Source organism: Podarcis gaigeae (assembly GCF_964106915.1).
Source record: "Podarcis gaigeae genome assembly, chromosome: Z".
In the NCBI taxonomy this organism is placed as follows: Eukaryota; Metazoa; Chordata; class Lepidosauria; order Squamata; family Lacertidae; genus Podarcis; species Podarcis gaigeae.
The window spans coordinates 26,537,485-26,560,259 of NC_139691.1; the positions used below are offsets into that span (position 1 = coordinate 26,537,485).

At 44.6% G+C, this 22,775-nt stretch overlaps 1 protein-coding gene across 1 annotated transcript in view; it reads right to left on the minus strand.

The window, feature by feature from the left end:
• LOC310836611 (synaptotagmin-like protein 2) overlaps window positions 1-15,628 on the minus strand; it is a 57,600-nt gene extending 41,972 nt beyond the window's left edge. Inside the window, exons 1-2 of the mRNA XM_083722122.1 lie at window positions 15,261-15,628; window positions 1,568-2,118 (exon numbers count right to left, since the gene is read on the minus strand). Of these exons, the coding sequence (XP_083578248.1) occupies window positions 1,568-1,668 (101 nt within the window). The 5' untranslated portion in view covers window positions 1,669-2,118; window positions 15,261-15,628. The remainder of the gene's footprint in view (window positions 1-1,567; window positions 2,119-15,260) is intronic.
• Window positions 15,629-22,775: the final 7,147 nt, after the last annotated feature.

Here is a 22,775-nt window from a genome sequence, read left to right on the forward strand (position 1 = left end):
AAACCTTCCCTTCTTCTCTTATAATGGCAATTGCATTGAGAGGTGCCAGAACTGAGTTCCAGCTTAAGAAAGCCTTGGGTCAAACTATTATTTAGTGGGGCATAATGGGTTGAGGGACAGGTGGGGCTCGTCAACCTGGGAGGTAGCCCATCTAGGAGAAGGAAAACTCTGAGCCTCTAACGCCTTGCAGGATATCTTCGGGAGAAGAAAAGGTTAAGGAGTAAACCCTACACAAATCCAAAGTAGAGTCCCTAAGCCGGTTGGATGGTACCTTATACACCAAGCTGGTGCCAAACATATTGCTCTGCTTTCCTTTGGACCACATCAGCAAGACCAGGAGGGGGGTCTTGTTGTCTGGGCAGCCCAGAACCTCCAAACACCCTGCCTGGGCTTGTGCCCTGGGGAGGTCACTGCAATGCTTCTAACGCATTGGTTTGACTTCACCTCCGGAGGTGCACTCCATTGTCTTTTGAGACAGACAGATACTAACAATAATAAGGGGTCTAGGGCTGGGATGTCCTGAATTAAAATTCCTACTCAAGCTGAGTAATCCTAGCCCCCTCTCTCTAAGCCTCCCCCTACCTGGTGGTGTAGGAAGGGGGGTGGGGGCCACCCTGAGTGTCATCACTGAGGATGGTGACCACGGGGCCTGGCCTGCAGTGTGCCCGAGCCACACGTCTCTCCTGGGGAGTGACGCGGTGGCTTGGGCACCTGCAGGCTCCGCGCTGCCTGAAACGGCAACGTGGGGCTTGCAGACTCCGTGGAGGTTCTGCACTGTGTGCTCTGCCCCAGCTTGCCCCGCCCCCAGGTGCAGGGCATTTGCGCTGCCCTGGGCTCCCAAGCGGCTAGCTATGCCTACCTCATAGGATTGTTGTGATAATAAAAGTAGGAGACACATGCACTACCCCAAGTTCGTTGGAAAGGATGGAAGCATAAAAGTAGTAGTTTGGAAGGTTTCTTTTAGAAAAATGGACAGCTTCTCAAGCATGAATACAGGAAATTGTCCTTTTTCTCGCAGCGCCGTATGCTGCTTCATTCACATTTCAAAAAGCAAACCTGCTGTCACAGGGAGAACAACTGAACTTCAGGTTTTGGGGCACATACAGATTTTTGAGCAGGTACCGTAGGTGCCACCTGCTTTGGTCACTTCTCTCCCACTTTCCCCAGATCAGATCCCCACCAAGACAGAAAAAAGCATGTGCATGCATGCACGCACACGCACACACTTTTATCTTTCCAGGGGATCTGGGTTAAAGCCAAATCCAGTGGAATGTGAGCTCAATAAAGCACATGGAAATAAAAGAGGAAATTTAGAAAGAGCATCACTTGAGCAGTACTTTTCAAGGTGCAGGGGAGGCAGCCACCCTCACCAACTCATGAACAAGGGGGAAGTGAGTGGGAGGGGTCAGAGGCTTCTTGGGTGCCAGGGGCAAATATTAAGGGTGCCACTGTGCCTGTGTGCACCATGTTGGTGACCCCTGCACCACCATCATCATCACCATCATCACTACAGGAAACTTAACCTCTCAGAATTTGTAAATACTTTGCTACAGCCCTGACTTCTTACCTGATACGATCTCCATCCCTTTTCTTCAACTCAGCATCCCTCTGCAGCACCTTCATCAGCTTCCCATACTCCTCTTCTGTGAGAAAGCTGAGATCCAGCATCTTTCCCTTGGCGTTCTTTGGGCAATCAAAGCATTGGCACTTTGGAGGCAGGAGCTACAGTGGTGAGGGGCTCATGAAAAACCAGAATAGAGAGCCTGAAGGGATATAGTTTTTATGTATTGAGTCAGAATGTACAGGGAGCAGTAGGGAGCACTTTACTCTGGCATACCTTGGGGAAGAACCCCCTGCAGGATCCAGGCTACTGTTTCAAAGCACAGATCTGTTCTTCCAGGCTCTGGTCCTCTATATGGCATGCCTGTGTCAACCAAAACAATTGCAGCTCCCAGTGAGTTTTTCCTCCTTTCACTCTGTCAGCTTGCGGGTGGAAGTGTAAATGAGCCAGCTTTCCCAGGCACCCAAATGAGAAGACAGGGCAGCTGTTGGATTCAGGAGAGAATTAAGCATCTCCTTCCTTCAACCAAGAAGTCTGTCAGTTTGGTTCAGTTGCTCCTGAGAAGAGAGGAATAATAATAATAATAAAACCCATTGAGATGCCTTTTTAGATAAATGCAGTGATCGCATGTGAACATCAAGGATGTTTACTTACTCCTGAGCACATGAGCCTCGAGCAAGCAACACTGTGTGTGCGTTTAACTGTAAACAATCTCTCTGTTGTAGCAGCATGAGAATGAGATATAATCTTAGCCTAAGTTTACTTGCATGGAGAAACCAAGTGAGTAGGCAGGCAACACAAACTGCCTTAATGTTTTGTTTTTGTAGAGGAAAGACCCATTTGCTTCAGCCAGATCAAACTTAACTGTAAGAAGGAGGAAAGGGCATCTGCTCACTATGAGGATTACCAAGAAGAGCCTTGTAGTCTAAAGGATAACAAGGTGATTATGACACAATGCTAGCATATGTCAATTTGCAAGCTGCTGCAAGACTCCTTGTTGTATTGCAATTCAGGATGGGTGGGGGAGAGAGAGAGAGAGAAATTCAGTTCAGTTCACATCTGAAGGCGAACATACCCAATTCACACTTTCCAAAACAATATGCAAACTGAAGCACAATCACAATTCAAAATTCATACTTCTCCACACTTTTTCGGGTGGGCTTTTGCAAAGCAATTTCCCTTGATATAATTCACATTTGTATGTTACATCCACTGACACGTGCTTTTTAATGCACACTTCACCCTAGTGCATGCATTTTTTGGGTAAACGTTACTTGGCTGGAGAAAACTTGCAATGAAAGTTGCAAGAAAAAAAGGCAATGAAAATTTCGATGGCTGTTTGGGAAACTGCAAATGAAGGAGGCTCACCTTTACATTTCTTACTCATCCTTGATTCTATGGGCTTATTTCTGAGGACAGGATTTCACTCTATGCATGTTAACATACTTTTCCAGGACTAAGCGCCATTGGACAAAAGGGGAATTACTTCTGGGTAAATTTCATCAAATATAGAGCTTTCAGTTTAAGTTAAAAATTGTAACAAGTTGCAATACTTTACAGTATTATTTAAAATTTTAAATTGTCACTATTTATTTATTTAGATAGCAACCGGCTGCATTAAAGGTCTGAACTATGTGTGCTAAAAAAGGTCCTACTATACATAATTCTGAGAAAAAATGCTGGGGTTTCAGGAAACCAGTTTTTTGGACCCTTCTTTTCAGTGCTGCTAAACTCACAGTATCCAGCTGGCAAAAGTAAACAGAGTCTGAAGCTGTTTGCCAGTATGGTGTGCATATCGTGCATTCAGCCATAAAGATGAGGCTTTTGTACACTTTGTGCATTTCCTGTGCTGTATTTGTTCTACATGCTTCTGAGCCTCCAGAGGCCTCAGAAAATAAAAATAAAAGAAGCCATAAAAGTTTTCATTGCAATCTCCTGTTCGAATGCTGTTGACTTAATAGCATCTGCAGGGCAAAATCACCCAGCCAATGTCATAAATACAACTGTATTTCTGTCTAGCAGTCACAGTGGGAGCAGCAGAGTCATTCCTGCTTGGGTAAAGGAGGCATCTGCTCCACTAAGGTACTTGCTTTGTCCCATTTCCTTCCATATTAGTACAGACAGCAGGCAGGGAGGTCTGGAACCTGCAATCCGGATGCACTTTAAGCTGGATGCACTTCTCAATAGGAACTCTTTGCCTATTGATATTAAGCAGGCACCACATGGGTACCTGCTTTTGACACCTGTTAAAAACTGTTTTGTTTAGGACAGCCCTCCAACCTATAACAATGTTTTGTATATCGCATTTGTTTTTAAAACTGTTGATCTGATCTATATTTTCATAGTTTTAATATATCTAACATTTTGAAGTTCATTTGCAATTGCTTTTTTTAAGAATACATGTTATATTAGTTTATGTAGACGACTTAAGGAGGTTATTTTAATTAAGTGGCATATAAATAAAAGTAAATACAAAGCAGCTATGTAAGATGTTCAGTCCAGTGGCCAACCTAACATCTCTCTTTAAACAGACCTCTAAACCAATACATACCACTTTGTTCTAAAGCCCATTCTAGCAGTTAATAAATAATTGCTTTTCAAAAGAGAAGACATTTTAAATCTTGCCTGCCATGCTGAGATACATTTTGATCCTGCATGCTGCTAAGTAGCTCCTATTTTACCGCCCCATGTCCTTGTGTGACTTGACAGCTTGGCTTGCCATGAGTGTATAGCAGTACGAATGGTGAAACAATGGAATTACTTGAAAACATAGTACAATCCATTCTGCACTGAAACATCAAGTTGTTCCCAGCAGGGACTGAGCAAAAACTGATGCAGAAACAGATTCTGAAACTTTATGGCACTTGTAGGAGTAAAATCATAATAATTACTAATTCATTATATAACGACAACAACAGTGTTCCCCTACATATATAAGGCCAGTCCTACCATTAGGTAGGGTGCAGCGGGTGATTCTGGGAATAATGAAATGGTAGCAAAGAGTTATTATTGCATTTTCATTGCCAGGAAAAGGCACTTTTCAGATTTTATGACTCAGGTTTTCTGACTCAACTTGACTGGTCATGGACACTGTGTGTTTTAATTTTTTAAAAAAATATTAATAATATCAATATATGACACTGCAGCAAAATCAATTCATGCTTAATATATCCACAGAAATCATTTAATCAGTTTTGTTCTGAATCCAATGGAAAACAGAGTAAGTGTTTAGTTTCTTTTGAAAGTTATTAATCATTCAAATTCACCTCTCCCATGTTATTTACAACTGGTAATTTTGTTCATGAACATAAGGTCCTAGTTCTTCCTTAGCCACAGATCAGTTGTGGGAACTGGCTAGCACTTTCTCCAATTTTAGCAACCATGAGCCAAGTCTCTTAGTGCTTTAATTAGCATATGGGATGTATTTCTCCTGGGCTGCTACTTCACATGCCTTAGAAGCACTCAAATCAGGTATGTCTGTAGGTCGCATTTGCTGCCTTTCTTACAATACCATTATTTTCCCTCCCTCTCCCAATATTTATTAATTGCACTACATTCTTACCATATATTGGCAAATATGTCCTTCTTTGTTACAATCCCTATATAACCTACCCAGACCCTAAGACCTTCTAGGGAAGTCCAGAAGGTGGTGATGAAGAAAAGGGGTCTTTTCTGTAGCAGCTCCCTATCTATGGAATGCACTCCCTGGGGAGGCCCACCTGGTGCCAACTTTGTCACTGTTTCAGCGCCAAGTAAAGATGCAGTTGAAGGCTGTTCCTATAGGCAGAGTTGAGCATTGCCCCATCAACAACAAGTCCGGGGGTGGGGTGGGGTGCAACGGCCTGTCAACTTCCTCCTCCTTGTTCTAGGTACTATCACTGTAGAACTCCTCAGGGAGGAGGATGGGGACGAAACTTGAATTAGCTAGCTTTGCCTGTCATTGGCTCTAGCTCAACCCACTGTCAGCTTCCCATCCTACCAGTTCCAATGAGCACCAGTCACCACTGCAAAGTTGTTTTTGTTTTCCTGGGCATTTGGAGAACACAAATGACTGGATGTTTTCACCTTGACTATGGGCTCATCCAGGCTTCCTTTTGTGCTGAATTTCTAGGCACAGGTCTGAACTTTAAAGCGCCGTGTCTGAGTGCTTCCTCTGCCCCGCTGCTTTCCCTACAAAATCCTCAATCTGAGAAAACGGCAATCTGTTTTGTTAGCAAATGGTGAATTGTCATTTGTTCCAATTCAGAGGCAAAGAGTGGGTTTTCGCTGGGAAAGCACCAGGGCAAAAACCCTCTCCAAAACCACACATGGAGATGGTGCTTTAAAGCACCGGGGGGGGGGGGGGGGTAATGTGGATGACCCTTATGAATTCTTATTCTTTGCTTTCAAACTTCATGTAAATCACTTCAGGGAAGTGGTGCATACAACCAGAAAACCTAACCTATCTTGTGCAGGACATGTGGTTGTTATGGGTAGCTGTTGTGCTATGAGCCTGAAGAAAGAAAGAAAGAAAGAAAGAAAGAAAGAAAGAAAGAAAGAAAGAAGAGAGGAGAGAGGAGAGGAAGGTACGTTAAAAATAAAAATCAAGGCCTCTATTGTGTTGGGCTTTTGCCCTCTCAGTTTAGTACACAACTGCCAATCAATAGCATGACAAACTGTCACCTAGTTGGGTGCCCTGAATGGAATACTGTGCTGCTTGAGGCAAAAAACAAAATGGTGCCCCCCTCAGTTTTGTCAGCTGCATCCAACAATGCACAGATTCCACTTGTGCAATGGGACTTCTGTTTCCCTCCAGCTCGCTAACCCTCCAGAGTTGACTTTGAAAGAATGTGGGAAGTTGAAGAGGACAGGAGAGGAAGAGGAGTTCCGGCACACAAAGGTGTCTTTTGTGCCAGTGGAACTTCAGCATTGGATGTAGCCCTATTTGCAGAAGATGCCTGGACTGGCCGTTGAATTTGAGACAGTGTCATCCAACACACTCAAGGCCAGGAATGTCATGTAGGGTGAATAGAACAGGCTATGAATCACACACAGGTTTTCAAGGGTGGAAGCAAAACTCAGGTGGAGGAAAGTGACTAGCTGCAGAGAGCAGGGGCTGCTCCACTGTTCTTACATTGCAGCAGCAACATAGCAGCTCCCTTCAGTCATTTCTCTTGATGCGATGGAAATAGCATGGAGAGAGCAGGAACACATCCCCTGATGGATCTGTCCATATGCTGGGCCTAAAGGTCTGAGATAGGAAATCTGGCTCTTTTTGTAGGTCCCCTGTATGATTTAGACCCCAGAATGATCATGCTTCCCCCAGGGCATCCTGGGAACCATAGTTTGTTATGGTCCTAAGAGTTGTTAGACCTACATTTCACAGAATGTTCAAGATTCTAAATCACGCATGAAGTCTATGGTCACATCTGCACCCTATATATTTAAAGCACTCTTGTACCACTTTAACTGCCATGATTTCCCATAAAGCATCTTGAGAACTGTAGTTTGTTAAGGATGTTGAGTGGTATCAGAGATACACCCTGCCAATTATCCTCAGAGGTCTACAGTTTGGTTTAACAAACAGTCCTCCCTCCCTATAGGATTTTGGATCTTTGTGAGGGGAATATGTGGTCTCCTAACAGCTTTCAACATCCTTAAACTACAGCCCTATTACTCTTAAAGTGGTAGAATAGTGATTTAAATATAAGGTGGAAGCGTGGTATATTCACACAGAGCAGGCATCTTTCTTCAGTCCTTCGGCTCCAGTGAATGGGCAACAGGGGTTGGGGCCACCGAAAATGGGATGGCAAGGGAGGGACCCAGCAAGTATTGCTCCTCCTTCCTCCTCACGTGATTCTAATTGCCGGAGGGGGAAATTAGTGGAAGGAGGTTATGTCAATGTACTTAAAAAATAGTAGCTGGTAGCTCCTGAGTTTCATATTCTCTCTCATAAATTTCTCTCCACTTCTGAGATGTGAAGGGGTACAGGTTTACTCTGCTTTAGCACCACCCACTCCCCATATTGAAGCAAAAGTTCTGAGCAGAGGTTTAAAAAACCTCTCATTTAATCTATTGCATCCTACCCAAGACAGGCCAAATTGTGAAAAACCAGTCGTGCACATCATCTCCAACCAAAGGTGAAAACGTCCATTATTGGCCAAAGTGAATGAGGTGTGCTTCAAACACCTTAAAACTCCAGCTCAGTGTAGAAGGAATTGCTGAGCTGGCACACACTCACCGGAAAACAAAGAGAGCTGTGTGGTTTATCACAAAACAGCAGCTCTCCCCATTCCACCTGTGTTTTTTCACCCCGAGGGTCAAGGCCTGACTCTGTCAATATCAAGAAATAATCTCACCCTTCAGAAATGCTCCCCTGAAAGCTTTTATTGTTTCAGTTATCCAGCTTCAAGGTGGAAGCAATGCAAAAGAAGAAGAAGCAATTTGTTACTTCCAAGCTGTCAGGACTTCTTATTAGGTTACAACAGGTGGGACCTGCAATAAAACGTTCCAGCACATCCCCTCTTGTTTAATGGACGAAAGGTGGAAGGAGAGGCGTGTAGATCTGAAATGCTGATCACTTGGACTTTAGAGACTGGAATGTAGCCTACACTAGAAATTAAAAACTACATCCATTCCTCTGTCTACTTTTGCCCCCTGCCTCATCCAACACCAGCATGTGACAAACACACTCCTCTGAAGGTTCCCCACAAGGGACTTCATTCCTACACCATTTGCATGGATACAAACGCTACTCAGAACCCATAATGACAGTGGAACATTAAGAGACTTAACTGCTGTAGTTTAAATATTTGGAAATAGTGTTGATTTTATAGGTGTAGCATGTTTAACGAGCCTAGGCCACCGGATGTAGCCTCTTCACTTTCCATATTGTTAGATGGAACAATGAGACACTGAACAGATCTCCAAGCTGTTGTCCTATGCAGCACTGGAAACTGGAAAGTTCTATTTCCCGTGCCTCTGTTTTGCATACAAAACACACATTGGCTGGAATATGCAAATGATCTCCCTCAGTGGTTGAGTTATTGGAGATTAGAGAAGCCCTAGGTGCCTATGGGTAAGTTCATGTCACCTGTGACCAGGAGACTAGCTCCTGGGAGCACCCACTGGAGTAGTACACCTGTAATGTGTGTAAATCTGATGTAGATTTTCAATTTCGTTGTTCTGTATGGGACAAAGACAATGAAGATTATTGTATCGTAAAGGTGCATGTCCTGCAACTGGAAGTGGCTGAACAGGCATGTATGTAACATCACTAGCTCCACCTCTGAGGCACTCAGCGCTTCCACCTCACAGGTTCAAAGGAGCTGACCTTTGGCAAGCAAAAGAGAACAAACTGAAACTGTAACTAGTGCTAAAAGTTATGGTTTGCATAGCATTAATCAAAGCCTTAAAAGGTTGCACAGGTGTAACAATCTGCAGTTGCTCAAGGTGAACAATCTGAAACAAGCCAGTTTATTCAACTGCACCAGCTGCACATCAGTCAGCATAATAGTGGTGCCTGCCAAATGGCAGCTTCCGTAAACTGTTGCCCCAATCTGTATCATCTCAACATGCTCCTTGAAAGACGAATGGCTCCATTTGGCATCACCTCCAAACATTTATTTGATTTCTCAGTTCAAGAGGACCTGTGCTTTACTCCCCAAGGTGTATTTACAGCAAGCTGACAATGGTCAGAATGGGCTTTTATTCACTTGTGTGACTTTATTGGAAGGTTACTCAAGATAATTTGCTGCTCGTTTGGTTGCGCTACAATCTTTCTGAGTTGCAGATAACACTATTGATTTATAGTGCAATCAAAAGTGAGGCAGCGACACAATGAGCACATTGTCCTTGCCAGGTGGAGAAAATTCATTATGTGCATGGAGAATACATTTTCTCAAGAAGAAAATCATGAAATGAGCCCTGTAATGAACAACAGGAAAGTGAGAGAGGCTGGGGCTTAAACGGCACCTCATTCAGATAAAGACGTCAAGCAGAGCTTGGGATAGCACAGTCAGTACAGGATGAGACACTTAGTCTCATGGTTGTGGGTTTGAAGCCCACATTGAGCAAAGGATTCCTGCACTGCAGAGGGCTGGACTAGATGACTCTCATGCTACCTTCCAACTCTACAATTTTACAATCCTACGAAACGTGCACAGTTTGTGCACAGTTTGACTGATGCACTGCAAGTACTGAGCTGGGACGGAGGACTAAACCAGGGATGAGGAGTGTGTGACTCTCCAGATGTTGCCGAGCTCCCAACATCCATCACAAAGTGCTCACTAACCAAGCTGGTGGGGCTGATGGGAGTAGGAGCGCAACAACATCTGGAAGGCCACAGGTGCTTCATCTTATCATAGCCCTCCAAGTGCACTGAAAAATCTTAGGAGCAGGGCTGTTAGCCTCCCGCATCTTTGGAATCTTCTATTTGGACTGTGACACTCCACTTTCATAGAAGGAACAAGGAAGGCAGAATCAAACAAACCTCACTGCAGAATCTTAACTCCTTTGACAACAAGAAGTACTTATGCCTGAATGGAGTGGTGGCTGATGGGACTGATGGAATGCAAGACAGGACAGAGGGCAGGGCAGCTAAAAGCTAGGGGTAGGCAGAGCACACTTGACCCCCCTACAGAATTTAAGTAGTGGTGATGGTGGTGGTTAAGAGAGAGAGCAAGGTTAGAGGCTGGGAAGGAGAAGAAAAAGAGGTTATGTATGAGAAAAAGAAATGCACAAGAGGTTGGGCGGCAGGGAGAAGGAGAGAGAGGTTAAGAGCAAAAAACTCAAATCCATATGAGGGCAGCACCTTTATAAGGCCAATGAAAATTGCCCAAAATATGTCACAAAATAGCTTGCAAGCTTTTGCGTTTCCCACAATGCTTCATCAGATTAGACTGTAAACAAAGGTAGGAGTTCTGGAGAACTCCCAAGCTTGCACATTGTTTTATAGCATTTTGACTGGCCTAATAAAAGTATTACCCTAACATGGTTTGTTTGTTTGTTTGTTTGTTTGTTTGTTTGTTTGTTTGTTTCCTGTTTCTTATGGGCCAACACAGCTATCTTTACTTTTCTATATACAGTGGTACCTCGGGTTAAGTACTTAATTTGTTCTGGAGGTCTGTCCTTAACCTGAAACTGTTCTTAACCCGAAGCACCACTAATGGGGTCTCCTGCTGCTGCCGCACCGCCTAAGCATGATTTCTGTTCTCATCCTGAAGCAAAGTTCTTAACCTGAGGTAATATTTCTGGGTTAGTGGAGTCTGTAACCTGAAGTGTATGTAACCTGACGCGTATGTAACCCGAGGTACCACTGTAACTTGAAAAAAAACCCATAGCAGCATATATAGAGTTCGTGCACAGTCTCCCATCCAGATCTTGACCAGACCAGGTGCCTTCAGACCAAGTCCACCCTCCTCCTTTTATCGTTAGGCACAAAGCCTTCTCTTGCCTCCCTGTCTCAGAATAGATTTGAGAGGAAGCACTTAGGAATGCATTCCGCGAGCAAAGCTTTTCATTCAGGAATGCCCTTTCTGAATGGAAGCGTTGCTGCTTGGTTTGTTCTGGTATTTCCCATCACATATCTATCCCAAAGGCACGATAACTATGTTCGTACTCCCCCAGCTATTTCAACATCAGATTTCAGGAAGAAGAGACATAACTGTGTATTTCAGATGGAAACTCCCACCCTGAACATTTTTTGCTCCAGTTGTGGTTTTGATGAGAAAGATTTTCAAGTAAGCACACTTAGGAAGACTAGAGATGTATTTTAATTTTCAGGTTCATGGTTCTGTTGTAATTTGTAACAGGTGAAAGCCCAAGTCATTCTGCTGCCTGAGACAGATCAGCAAGTGCTACCCAAAGTCAAGGGGAATGGTACATAAGAACATAGGCAGCTGTCTTATGCTTAGTCAGAACATGGGTCCTACCAGTCCTACCTGGAATCTGGATCCACCTGCATTGATGGATGGATTGATTATCCCACCTTTCGTCCAAGAAGCTCCAGATAGCAACAACCCTCCCTATCCCTATTTTATCGTTACAACGACCTGAACAACTCTTGCAAGGGAGGTTAGGCTAACACAGAGTTCAAACTGACCTCAAATAGGCTTACAACATAAAAAAATGCGTAACTGCAACATAACAAAAGTAGTCATAAGCAATAAACAAAACATCAACAAATACACAACCAAACTGAACAATTTCCACATAAATCACAACATCTAAAATGAAGGTATAACAACAAAACAGAAACCCCAACAAAAACACTCCAACCCCATTTTATGCTGGGAAATGTGTACTTGGAAGGACATTTCATGTGATCACTCCTATGATCAGTGTTTCTCTCTGTGTGTACATAATACTTGTTTGTATTTACTTGTTTATTATCTATGTTTCCTTCAGACCTTCGAGTATAAGATGACCCATACATTACATCATTATAATAATTTGAAAGTTTTATTTTTTTGGGGGGGGATGATCCAAAATCTCTTTATTATGTTCAATCAAAATCGTCACAAAATAGTGTGCAATCTTTTCACTCCACCAGAACTCCTATTCGAGGTGAATGTTAAACAAGGAGGGTAGAGGGGGCAGGAAGGATAAGACGGTGATTTGCCACTGAAACCAAAATGTCTGCCTTGGTCAATGTTTCAATTCTGTTGCATAGTCGTAGAAGGGGCACAGCTACAGAGGCATAACTATGGGGGTTAACCTGGTGTCATGCTCCTTATCCAAAATTTCCCCTACCCCTTACAGCTGCAGTAATAAAAGGTAAAGGGACCCCTGACCATTAGGTTCAGTCATGACTGACTCTGGGGTTGCAGCGCTCATCTCGCTTTATTGGCTGAGGGAGCCAGCGTACAGCTTCCAAGTCATGTGGCCAGCATGACTAAACCACTTCTGGCGAACCAGAGCAGCGGATGGAAACGCCGTTTACCTTCCTGCCGGAGCAATACCTATTTATCTACTTGCACTCTGACATGCTTTCGAACTGCTAGGTTGGCAGGAGCAGGGACCGAAAAACGGGAGCTCACCCCGTCACGGGGATTTGAACTGCCGACCTTCTGATTGACAAGTCCTAGGCTCTGTGGTTTAACCCACAGCGCCACCCTAGCGGCAGTAATACTTATTCATTTATTCTCTACTCTTACGTTCACATCCCATCTTTTCTCTACACTTCTCTCTCTCTCTCTCTCTCTCTCTCTCTCTCTCTCTCTCTCCTTGTTATCCTCGCAACAACCCTGTGAGGTAGGTTAGGATGAGAGACAGTGAGTGGCCTAAAGTTACTCAGTGGACCTAAAGTTACCCACTGGCCTGAAGTTACCCAGTGCTCGCTTCGGCAGCACATATACTAAAGTTACCCAGTGGACTTCACTGGCTGAGTGGGGATTTGAACCCTGGTCTCCTGGCTCCTACTCCAGCACTCTAACCACTACACACTGGCTTGGTTCTGCATCCCTTCTGATTTGGCTGTGAGAACTAGTCCAATCACAGCTCCCCCACTAGTAACCTGTACATATATGGTGGAAGCTCAGGCCAAAGGAGCCCATTTGGTCTAGCATCCCGTTCGCACAGAGACCAATCAAATGCCTCTGGGAAGTCCACAAGCAGGACCTGAGTGCCACAGTGTTCTCGCCACTTGTGATTTCCCAGCAACTAGTATTCAAAGGCATAATGCCTCCCTGGTATTCAGAGACATACTAAGGTTTAAGAGCAGCTTAAGAGGGTGATTTTCATCAGGACCGTGACTGCAGGGGATAGGGTTGAACATTGCTCCCTGTGCTTCTAAGTCCTACACCTGATCACTTCTCATTCCACAGCTATTCTTTAACTTCTAAAAAATTAGACCCGTTAATTGTAGTCACACATGTAATGTCATATGTGCTACTTTAGTCTTTGCACATTTGCAATCAAGTGCCTGTCACATGCATAAGCAGTTGGATCATTCAAGGTATAGGCTTAAGAGCATATTAAGTCATATTTCCCTTGAGCAAACAAACCTGCAATGTATGATGACTGCATACACCTGGCATTGCCCGCATGACAATCACGTACTTGTCCCAAACCCAGAATGGCAAGTCAGAAAGGAGGAGGATGTGTGAAGCAATCAAAGAAAGATAGGTCACACCTGAGCACTGCTAAAAGAAAGAAAATGCATCACCACCTGCCTCCCAAAAGGATAATGATCTGCATGAAGAGCTAAGAGAATATTGTTAACTAAGAACTAGTGCCTGGGGTTTTCTTTTTCCTCCTCCCTCCCACTCCCTTTCCCTTTTCTTCTGTCTTTTTCAAACAGTAAGTTTGAGTGGGAGTTTCTTATTACTATATTCTTAAGAATAAGTTGCTCTGGGAGCCCCCACTTTTTTGTTGAAGGGGTATAAAAATGCTGTTCATATGCCAATTTTTTAATACATGCAAATTTTGAAGTAATAATGCTAGTCACACACCCAATATCTCACCATTCTGGGGATGGCTGTGATCATATGATCTGTGTACCTGTTCTATCTGCTGCCCAGGTGATTCCTGGTGATGGGCAACTTCAAGACTCTCCTTTATAGAGGTTCTTTTTGAGGGAGAGGGGTGCTTCTAAGCAAGTGTGTATTGTGGGATGGGCAGTGGCGTAGCATGGGTTGTCAGCACCCGGGGCAAGGCAAGTAATTTGCACCCCCTAACCCGTGGATTTGCGCCCCCTAACCCTAACCCCCAGATGTTGTGCCCGGTGCGGCCGGCCCCCCCTGCACCCCCCCACGCTACGCCACTGGGGATGGGTGCTCATTCTCATGCATACATTATTATTTTTTTGCAACAACTACACAAAGTCCTTGGGGTGAAAATGACAGACTGTATTGCACCCAGCTCCCACCCACCCCTTTAATCCAAATTTACATTTTCTGGGAATTTTTTGATAAGACATGTTGCCAACAAGCCATTTGCAATAGCTGAATGAAACTTCACAATATGCACACTTTCAAGACTGAATCTCGCTTGAAAATAGTAACATTTATATATACCTGAAAATTCAGGTTGCCTAATTATAGCTGACCGGGTGCCTATTGCACAACAAACCCAGTCCACCGCAAAAATTAAAATAAATACATCACTGTTTGCATTAAAGAAAACGATGGGGAAACGATGTTGTATAAGAACTGCTTTAGGCAACATGGACTAGCCCCCGCAGCAGACAAACCAGGATGAAAATGTGCAATAAATAAACGGAACGTCAGGAGAAAACGGGGAGGAAGTCCGCTTGAACTTTAAAACCGGGTCTGGACCCGGCTGCCCTTCAAACAGAGGACTGTCTCTGTAAAGTGAGGCACATGGTCCCGAATGGAAGAAAATGAGAGACAATGTAACGGTGAAGAGTTTTGCGACTTTGGAGGAGGGAAACCAGAGTTCGAATCCCTCACTCAGCCATGAAGCCTGCTGCGTGACCTCGAGCCACTCACTCTCTCAGCCTAACCTACCTCACAGGGTTGCTGCGAGGATAAAATGAGAAAGAGCAGAACCAGGCGCAGCAGTTCGCGCTCATTGGAGGAGGAGGAGGGCTATAAATGCAATAAACAAGAGAAAGAAGTGGGGGCGGGGAGAGGAGGACAGAAGCAAGCTGGCAAATGCACCCGTGCTGGGCAAGGCGAGCGGGCTAGAAAGTTACCCGGCAAGTTTCGCCCGTGCCAGGCTGAACTAAGCTGGGCGCTCCCTTTCGCTGCTCCCTTACCTGGGCAGCTGCTGCTTGCTACCGTTGCCGGCCAGACCTTCCCGATGCCGGGGAGGCAGCAGCTCGGTGGTTTGAATCAGCAGCAGGAGCGGACGCGCGCTCCCAAGTGCGCAAGAACACCCCTGGCGCTTGCCGCCGGCGACCAGCCTTCTTGGCAAAAGCGCAGCCGCCTCTGCGCCTCTCGCCCTCTGCGCTTCTCCGCTCCTCCTCCTCCCAACACAGCCAGACCTAGCAGCCCGGCTGCAGAGGCGTGAAAACCCGGCCTGGATTCCAGCATCCAGACCTTTGGCCAGAACTCTATGCCTCTTTGTGTGTGTGTGTGTGCGTCTCGCGCGCCTAAGGAGCGAGCAACAGGCGGAAAAACCTGGGCTGGGCGCAGGAGGACAGCATGAGCGACACTCCCGCTAAGGTGGGCTGGGCTGGCCGGTCTGTGCAAACAAACATTGCAACATTGAAGGCAAAGGGGAAAGCCCCGCTTCCATCTTTGGCTGTCTGGAGAATGGGCAGCGTTGCACAGACTAAAGTGGAAGTCGAGGATAAATAACTAAAGGGATAGTGGTGGGGGAAAATGTGTGGTGCCCCCTCCCCACCCACCCTTGTCGGTATGGATCACTTGTGAGGCTTCGGCTGCAATGTTTTCAGTTTGCTGAATCAGAGAATTGTAGGGTTGGAAAGGTTCCTGAGGGTCATGTAGTCCAACCCCTTGCAGTGCAGGAAACTCAACTAAAGCATCTGTGACAGATGGTCACCCAACCTCTGCTTATTTTTTTTCCTGAGGTAGACCGTTCTGCTGTCAAACAGCTCTTATTGTCAAAAAGTTCCTCCTGCTGTTTAATTGGAATCTCATTTCCTTTAACTTTAAGCCATTGGTTCGAGTCCTACCCCCCCAGAGCAGGAGAAAACAAGCCTGCTCCATCTTCCACGTGACAGCCCTGTAGATATTTGAAGATGACTATCGCATCTCCTTTCCCAGTAGCGATGTATGGAAGTGAGAGCTGGACCATAAAGAAGGCTGATCGCCAAAGAATTGATGCTTTTGAATTATGGTGCTGGAGGAGACTCTTGAGAGCAAGAAGATCAAACCTATCAATTCTTAAGGAAATTAGCCCTGAGTGCTCACTGGAAGGACAGATCGTGAAGCTGAGGCTCCAGTACTTTGGCCACCTCATGAGAAGAAAAGACTCCCTGGAGAAGACCCTGATGTTAGAAAAGATGGAGGGCACAAGGAGAAGGGGATGACAGAGGACGAGATGGTTGGATAGTGTTCTCGAAGCTACCAGCATGAATTTGACCAAACTGTGGGAGGCAGTGGAAGACAGGAGTGCCTGGCGTGCTCTGGTCCATGGGGCCATGAAGAGTCGGGCACGACTAAATGACTAAACAACAACAACAACATGGCATCTCCTGTCAGTTTCCTCTTTTCCAGGCTAAACACATCCAACTCCTCCTAAGGCTTGGTTTCCAGACCCTTAATCATCTTGGTTGCCCTTCTCTCCACACATTCCAGCTTGTCAATATCCTTCTTAAACTGCAGTGCCCAGAACTGGATGCAGTACTCCAGGTGATATAATAACGATTTGTATGTTTGTTTGCTATTTTATTATATTATTAGTTTCATAAAATTTATATACTGCTTGGGGGTGGGAGTTCAGCTTCATAGTTATGCTTTGTGGAGGGAGTTTCACTATCCCACTATTGCTTAAGGAAGGGAGATAATTGTTTTCCCCAAATAAGTGGGGGACATCCCTCCCCCACTCTTTTCAAGACACTTCTATTATTTCTTGTTCCCCGCACTTTATTTTGCATTTCCTCAATTTCCTTCTCTTTCCTTCTTTGCCATTTTCCCTACCTTCTTATTTCTACCTGTTAATTATTATTTTCTCTTCCCTCTTTCATGTTTTTTCTTTTGGTTACAAATATGTGGTGGGTGGGCAGTGTGCTGTCTGGTCCCCCCCCCCCCGCCAGGACACCAGGAGTGCAGTTAGGTGATTTCGACCCTGCTAGCTTCAACATCTCTCTTCATTTCTTTATTGTTTTGTGGTCTCTTACAGTATAAAGGTAAAGGTAACGGTACCCCTGACCATTAGCTCCAGTCACAGACCTCTTTGGGGTTGTGCGCTCATCTCACTCTATAGGCCGAGGGAGCCGGCATTTGTCCGCAGACAGCTTCTGGGTCATGTGGCCAGCATGACAAAGCTGCTTCTGGCAAACCAGAGCAGCGCACCGAAACGCCGTTTACCTTCCCGCCAGAGTGGTACTTATTTATCTACTTGCACTTAGTGCTTTCGAACTGCTAGGTTGGCAGGAGCTGGTACCGAGCAACAGGAGCTCACCTTGTTGTGGGGATTTGAACCGCCGACCTTCCGATCGGCAAGCCCTAGACTCTGTTGTATAGACCACAGTGCCTTCTTACAGTATATTGATTATTAAATATTACATTACATTACATTACATTACATTACATTACATTACAGGTTCAAGCCCTCTGCTGTATATATGTCAGATATGCGGCTTAAGTTCTATGCAGGCAACAGCAATACAGTGGTACCTCAGGTTACATACGCTTCAGGTTACATACACTTCAGGTTACAAACTCCGCTAACACAGAAATATTACCTTGGGTTGAGAAATTTGCTTCAGGATAAGAACAGAAATCTTGCAGCGGCGGTGCAGCAGCAGCAGGAGGCCCCATTAGCTAAAGTGGTGCTTCAGGTTAAGAACAGTTTCAGGTTAAGAACAGACCTCCAGAACAAATTAAGTTCTTAACCCGATGTACCACTGTACTAAAGAGGAGAAAGCTGACAGGCAGTGATGCCCCCCCCAGGACTGGTTGCAAGTAAATAAGGAAGTAGGCAGGTGAGGGCTGGCTAAGGGCAGACTGAAGTTGGTGGGGCAGTGCCCCATTTGTCCTAATGGAGCAGCCTGCATGTAGGATATGTTTCACTGAAAGGCAAAAATGCCCTGTTTTACTACTGTTTAAAAACCCCATGCTCGTGTTAAGTAGGGATCTAGTGCTCTCTAGTGGTAGGAAGGAAGCATCACTACTATTACTAATTTGGGCTTGTCAGTGGGATCTACTTTGTTTTCCCCTGAAATGCTGACACCCACAAAGTGAAGCCAGGTGGAAAATACTGACTCAGGAAGGGGGACATAATTTTTTTGGAACAAGCTGTCTCTTGAGTGCATGCTTAGCCCAGCAGTTTATTTTCAGTGCCCAAACTGAAACTCACTCTCTCACTCCTTTCAACCACATATCTTTTACTGCTTCCCCTAAACATTTTTTTTAAATCTCAGCAGCCTAATTTAGCATGTGAGGGCAGGAGGAAGAAGAGTGACAATTGTTGTCAGTATTGGAAAACCACTGGGAGGTGGAAAGCCACACAATTTTCAAGGAGATACAGGTGAAACTCAGAAAATTAGAATATCGTGGAAAAGTTCGTTTATTTCAGTAAGTCAACTTAAAAGGTGAAACTAATATATGAGATAGACTCATGACATACAAAGCGAGATATGTCAAGCCTTTATTTGTTATAATTGTGATGATTATGGGGTACAGCTGATGAAAACCCCAAATTAACAATCTCAGAAAATTAGAATATTGTGAAAAGGTGGAGTAGCTATTCAATCCATAACACCTGCAATGGGTTCAGTAGGAAGCACAATCATGGGGAAGGCTGCTGACCTGACAGTTGTGCAGAAAGCCATCATTGAGACCCTCCATAAGGAGGGAAAGCCTCAAACGGTAATTGCAGAAGAAGTTGGATGTTCCCAAAGTGCTGTATCAAAGCACATTAACGGAAAGTTATACGGAAGGGAAAAGTGTGGAAGAAAAAGGTGCACAAACAGCAGGGATGACCACAGCCTGGAGAGGATTGTCAGAAAAAGACCATTCAAATGTGTTGGGGACTTTCACAAGGAGTGGACTGAGGCTGGAGTTAGTGCATCAAGAGCCACCACACACAGATGGATCCTGGAGATGGGCTTCAAATGTTGTATTCCTCTTGTCAAGCTGCTCCTGAACAAGAAACAACGTCATCTTGCCTGGGCTAAAGAAAAAAAGAATTGGTTTGTTGCTCAGTGGTCCCAAGTCCTTTTTTCTGATGAGAACAGCTTTTGCATCTCATTTGGAAACCAAGGACCCAGAGTCTGGAGGAAGAATGGGGAGGCACACAACGCCAGATGCTTGAAGTCCAGTGTGAAGTGTTGATTTGGGGAGCCATGCCATCAGCTGGTGTTGGTCCACTGTGCTTCATTAAGTCCAGGGTCAACGCAGCCCTCTACCAGGAGATTTTGGAGCACTTCATCCTTCCTTCTGCAGATGAGCTGTAGGGGGATGCTGACTTCATTTTCCAGCAGGACTTAGTACCTGCCCACACTGCTAAAAGTACCAAAACCTGGTTCAGTGCCCATGGGGTTACTGTGCTGGATTAGTCAGCAAACTCGCCTGACCTGAACCCCATAGAGAATCTATGGGGCATTGCCAAGAGAAAGATGAGAGACATGAGACCGAAAAATGCAGAAGAGCTAAAGGCTGCTATTGAAGCATCCCGGTCTTCCATAACACCTCAGCAGTGCCATAGGCTGATCGCATCTGTGCCATGCCGCATTGAGGCAGTAATTTATGCAAATGGGGCCCAAACCAAGTACTGAGTACATATTCATGCTTCTACTTCTCAGAGGTCCAATATTGCTCTATTTGCAATCCTTGCTTTGCTGATTTCATTTAATATTCTAATTTTCTGAGATTGTTAATTTGGGGTTTTCATCAGCTGTACGCCATAATATCACAGTTATAACAAATAAAGGCTTGACATATCTCGTTTTGCATGTCATGAGTCTATCTCATATATTAGTTTCACCTTTTAAGTTGAATTACTGAAATAAATGAAATTTCCACAATATTCTAATTTTCCGAGTTTCACCTGTATACCAGTACATCCTAATCTAGAATGCTGATTAGAATGTTGGTCTGCGAAACCAGGGTTCAAGTTGCAGCTCAGCCATGAAGCTTCCTGAGTGAGCTTGGATCAGTTGCTGTCTCTCAGCCTAACCTGTGTCACAAGGGTTGTGGTGAGGAAACAACTGGGGGAGGGGGAGAACCTCCTTAGAGGAAAGGTGGGATGTAAATATAATAATAATAATAATAATAATAATAATAATAATAATAATAATAATACAGTACTGTAAATACCTTCAGCCCACCATTGTTTTATGAGGCCATATACATTATTTATGAGATGTTATGATAGGATAGGGATGCAGGTGGCGCTGTGGGTTAAACCACAGAGCCTATGACTTGCCGATCAGAAGGTTGGCGGTTCGAATTCCTGCAACGGGGTGAGCTCCCGTTGCTCGGTCCCTGCTCCTGCCAACCTAGCAGTCAAAAGCACGTCAAAGTGCAAATAGATAAATAGGTACCACTCTGGTGGAAAGGTAAACAGCGTTTCCGTGTGCTGCTCTGGTTTGCCAGAAGCGGCTTAGTCAGGCTGGCCACATGACCCGGAAGCTATACGTCAGCTCCCTCGGCCAATAATGCGAGATGAGTGCCGCAACCCCAGAGTCGGCCACGACTGGACCTAATGGTCAGGGGTCCCTTTATCTTTACCTTTATGATAGGATATCCTACATATTTACTTTTACAGTATTTGAAAGCTTGTCCCTCCTTTCCTCAGCTGGATCAGGACATGGAAGCTAATAATGTTTGACTCTTTCTCTTGCACCATTTTCTTGATCTAAATCACTAATGCAAGATCTTGTGACAGCTCCCTTCTGAGGGCAGTGTTATGTACTGAAGATCTCACCCTGGGCCAGCAGGGGGATACTGTAGATAGTTATGCAAATAAGGGATCAAAAGTGACGTTCAGTGATTGGATACTTTTAGAAAATTGTTACAGTTACGTTGTACTGGAGCTCTATATAAGCAGGCTGACTGAACCCTTCAGTTCAGTTGTGTTCTGGCTTGTGAATAAACAAGAGCTGTTTGAAGAATCGCTGTGTAGTCTGGTATGTTCACCCACAACTTACCAGGCAGGCATGACTGGGGTGCCATCAAAAGGAAGGTTTTCAAATGTTAATGTCATGTCATGCACTGCCAACAGAGCTTTCTCAGAGGATGGGGACAAAACTAGGATTATTTAGCTCTGTCTATCATTTTGTCTGACTCTGTCTATTGTTGGAGCTTCTCAGCCCTCGGTCCTACCAGTCGTAATGGACTAAGCATTTTTAGTCCTAAACTTTTACCTAGGAGTAAGACCCATTTACTTTTGTGGAGATGTGTACAGGATCACAGAATAAATTGCATTAGTACCTGACCATGTTGAAACCTACTCATGAAATTGCTTTAAAAATTCAGACAAGTAACAATTTTTTTAAAAAAATCGATATGTATGGAGTATTGAACTTTCTGCCTGCATACATCAATAGATATAACACATGCTTTATAGTTGAATACTGTGAAGATTAATTTTATGATTTTTTCGGCTGAAGGGTGGTATAGAAATTTAATTGTTTAAAAAGTTTGTAATGGCAGTTCAAGCTACGTGCTCCTCTTCATTTTTTTCCAATATCTATGGGTTCACCTCGGCAGCGGCAAGGCTTACAGTATCTTGTTTAAGGGCTCAACCTAAGGGCACCAGCCTCGGAAGTCGCCTTTACGCATGTTCAGTTCTGTCCTCCCTCCCTCCGGGGTCACTGGCGCATGTTCTGTTATGAGCGCTGGGAAAGAGCGGGGAACTGGGAAGGGGGGCGGGGAATCATAGCTGTCAACTTTCAGATTTGAAAATAAGGGATCGGCAGCCTAGAAAATAAGGGATCAGCAGCCTCACCTGTCCCGGGGACAGTCTACTGGATATCTATCATTCCGGGGAAGCAGCGGGAAACGGTGCTGGAATAAGGGAATTTCCCTCCAAAAAAGGGGAAGGTTGACAGCTATGGGGGGAAATACAAATCTTCGCGAGCATTAGTAATTAATTAATCAGTTTGGTGTTTATGCTATTCGTCAGTATGATAACATCATCATGATAAGTGTCGGAAGTTTAAAACTAAGGGAGGAAAACGACGAGCATGAGTTAAGACTGTCTGGATAGGGATCGGTATGCATGTAAGGCGATGGTGTGGCAATGGTTTGAAGATTCCTTATTAACTTCCCCCTCCCATGCAAACGTCCACTTTTTAAATTGCTAGTAGGAAAAAACCCCAACCACCTCTCAACAGATATCTATTGTTGCTTTAGCACCTAAACGCGCTGTAAATGTATAAAAGATAAAGGCAATCATTAACAGACAAGAGGAACTTTGGAAGCAACACCTTCTGACTATTAGTATTTATTGTCTTTATAATATACATTACATACATATATGTGTTGTATGAAATCAAAAGACCGGACTGTTCACAAAGAAAGACAGCAATATGCAAATAGGAAGTTTGTGTATGCGGTTTTTTGGGGGTGGGCGAGGGTTGTGGGTAAGCGCTACAGCATCAACAGCACATCCCTTGCGGGGCATTAGGACCCAGGTG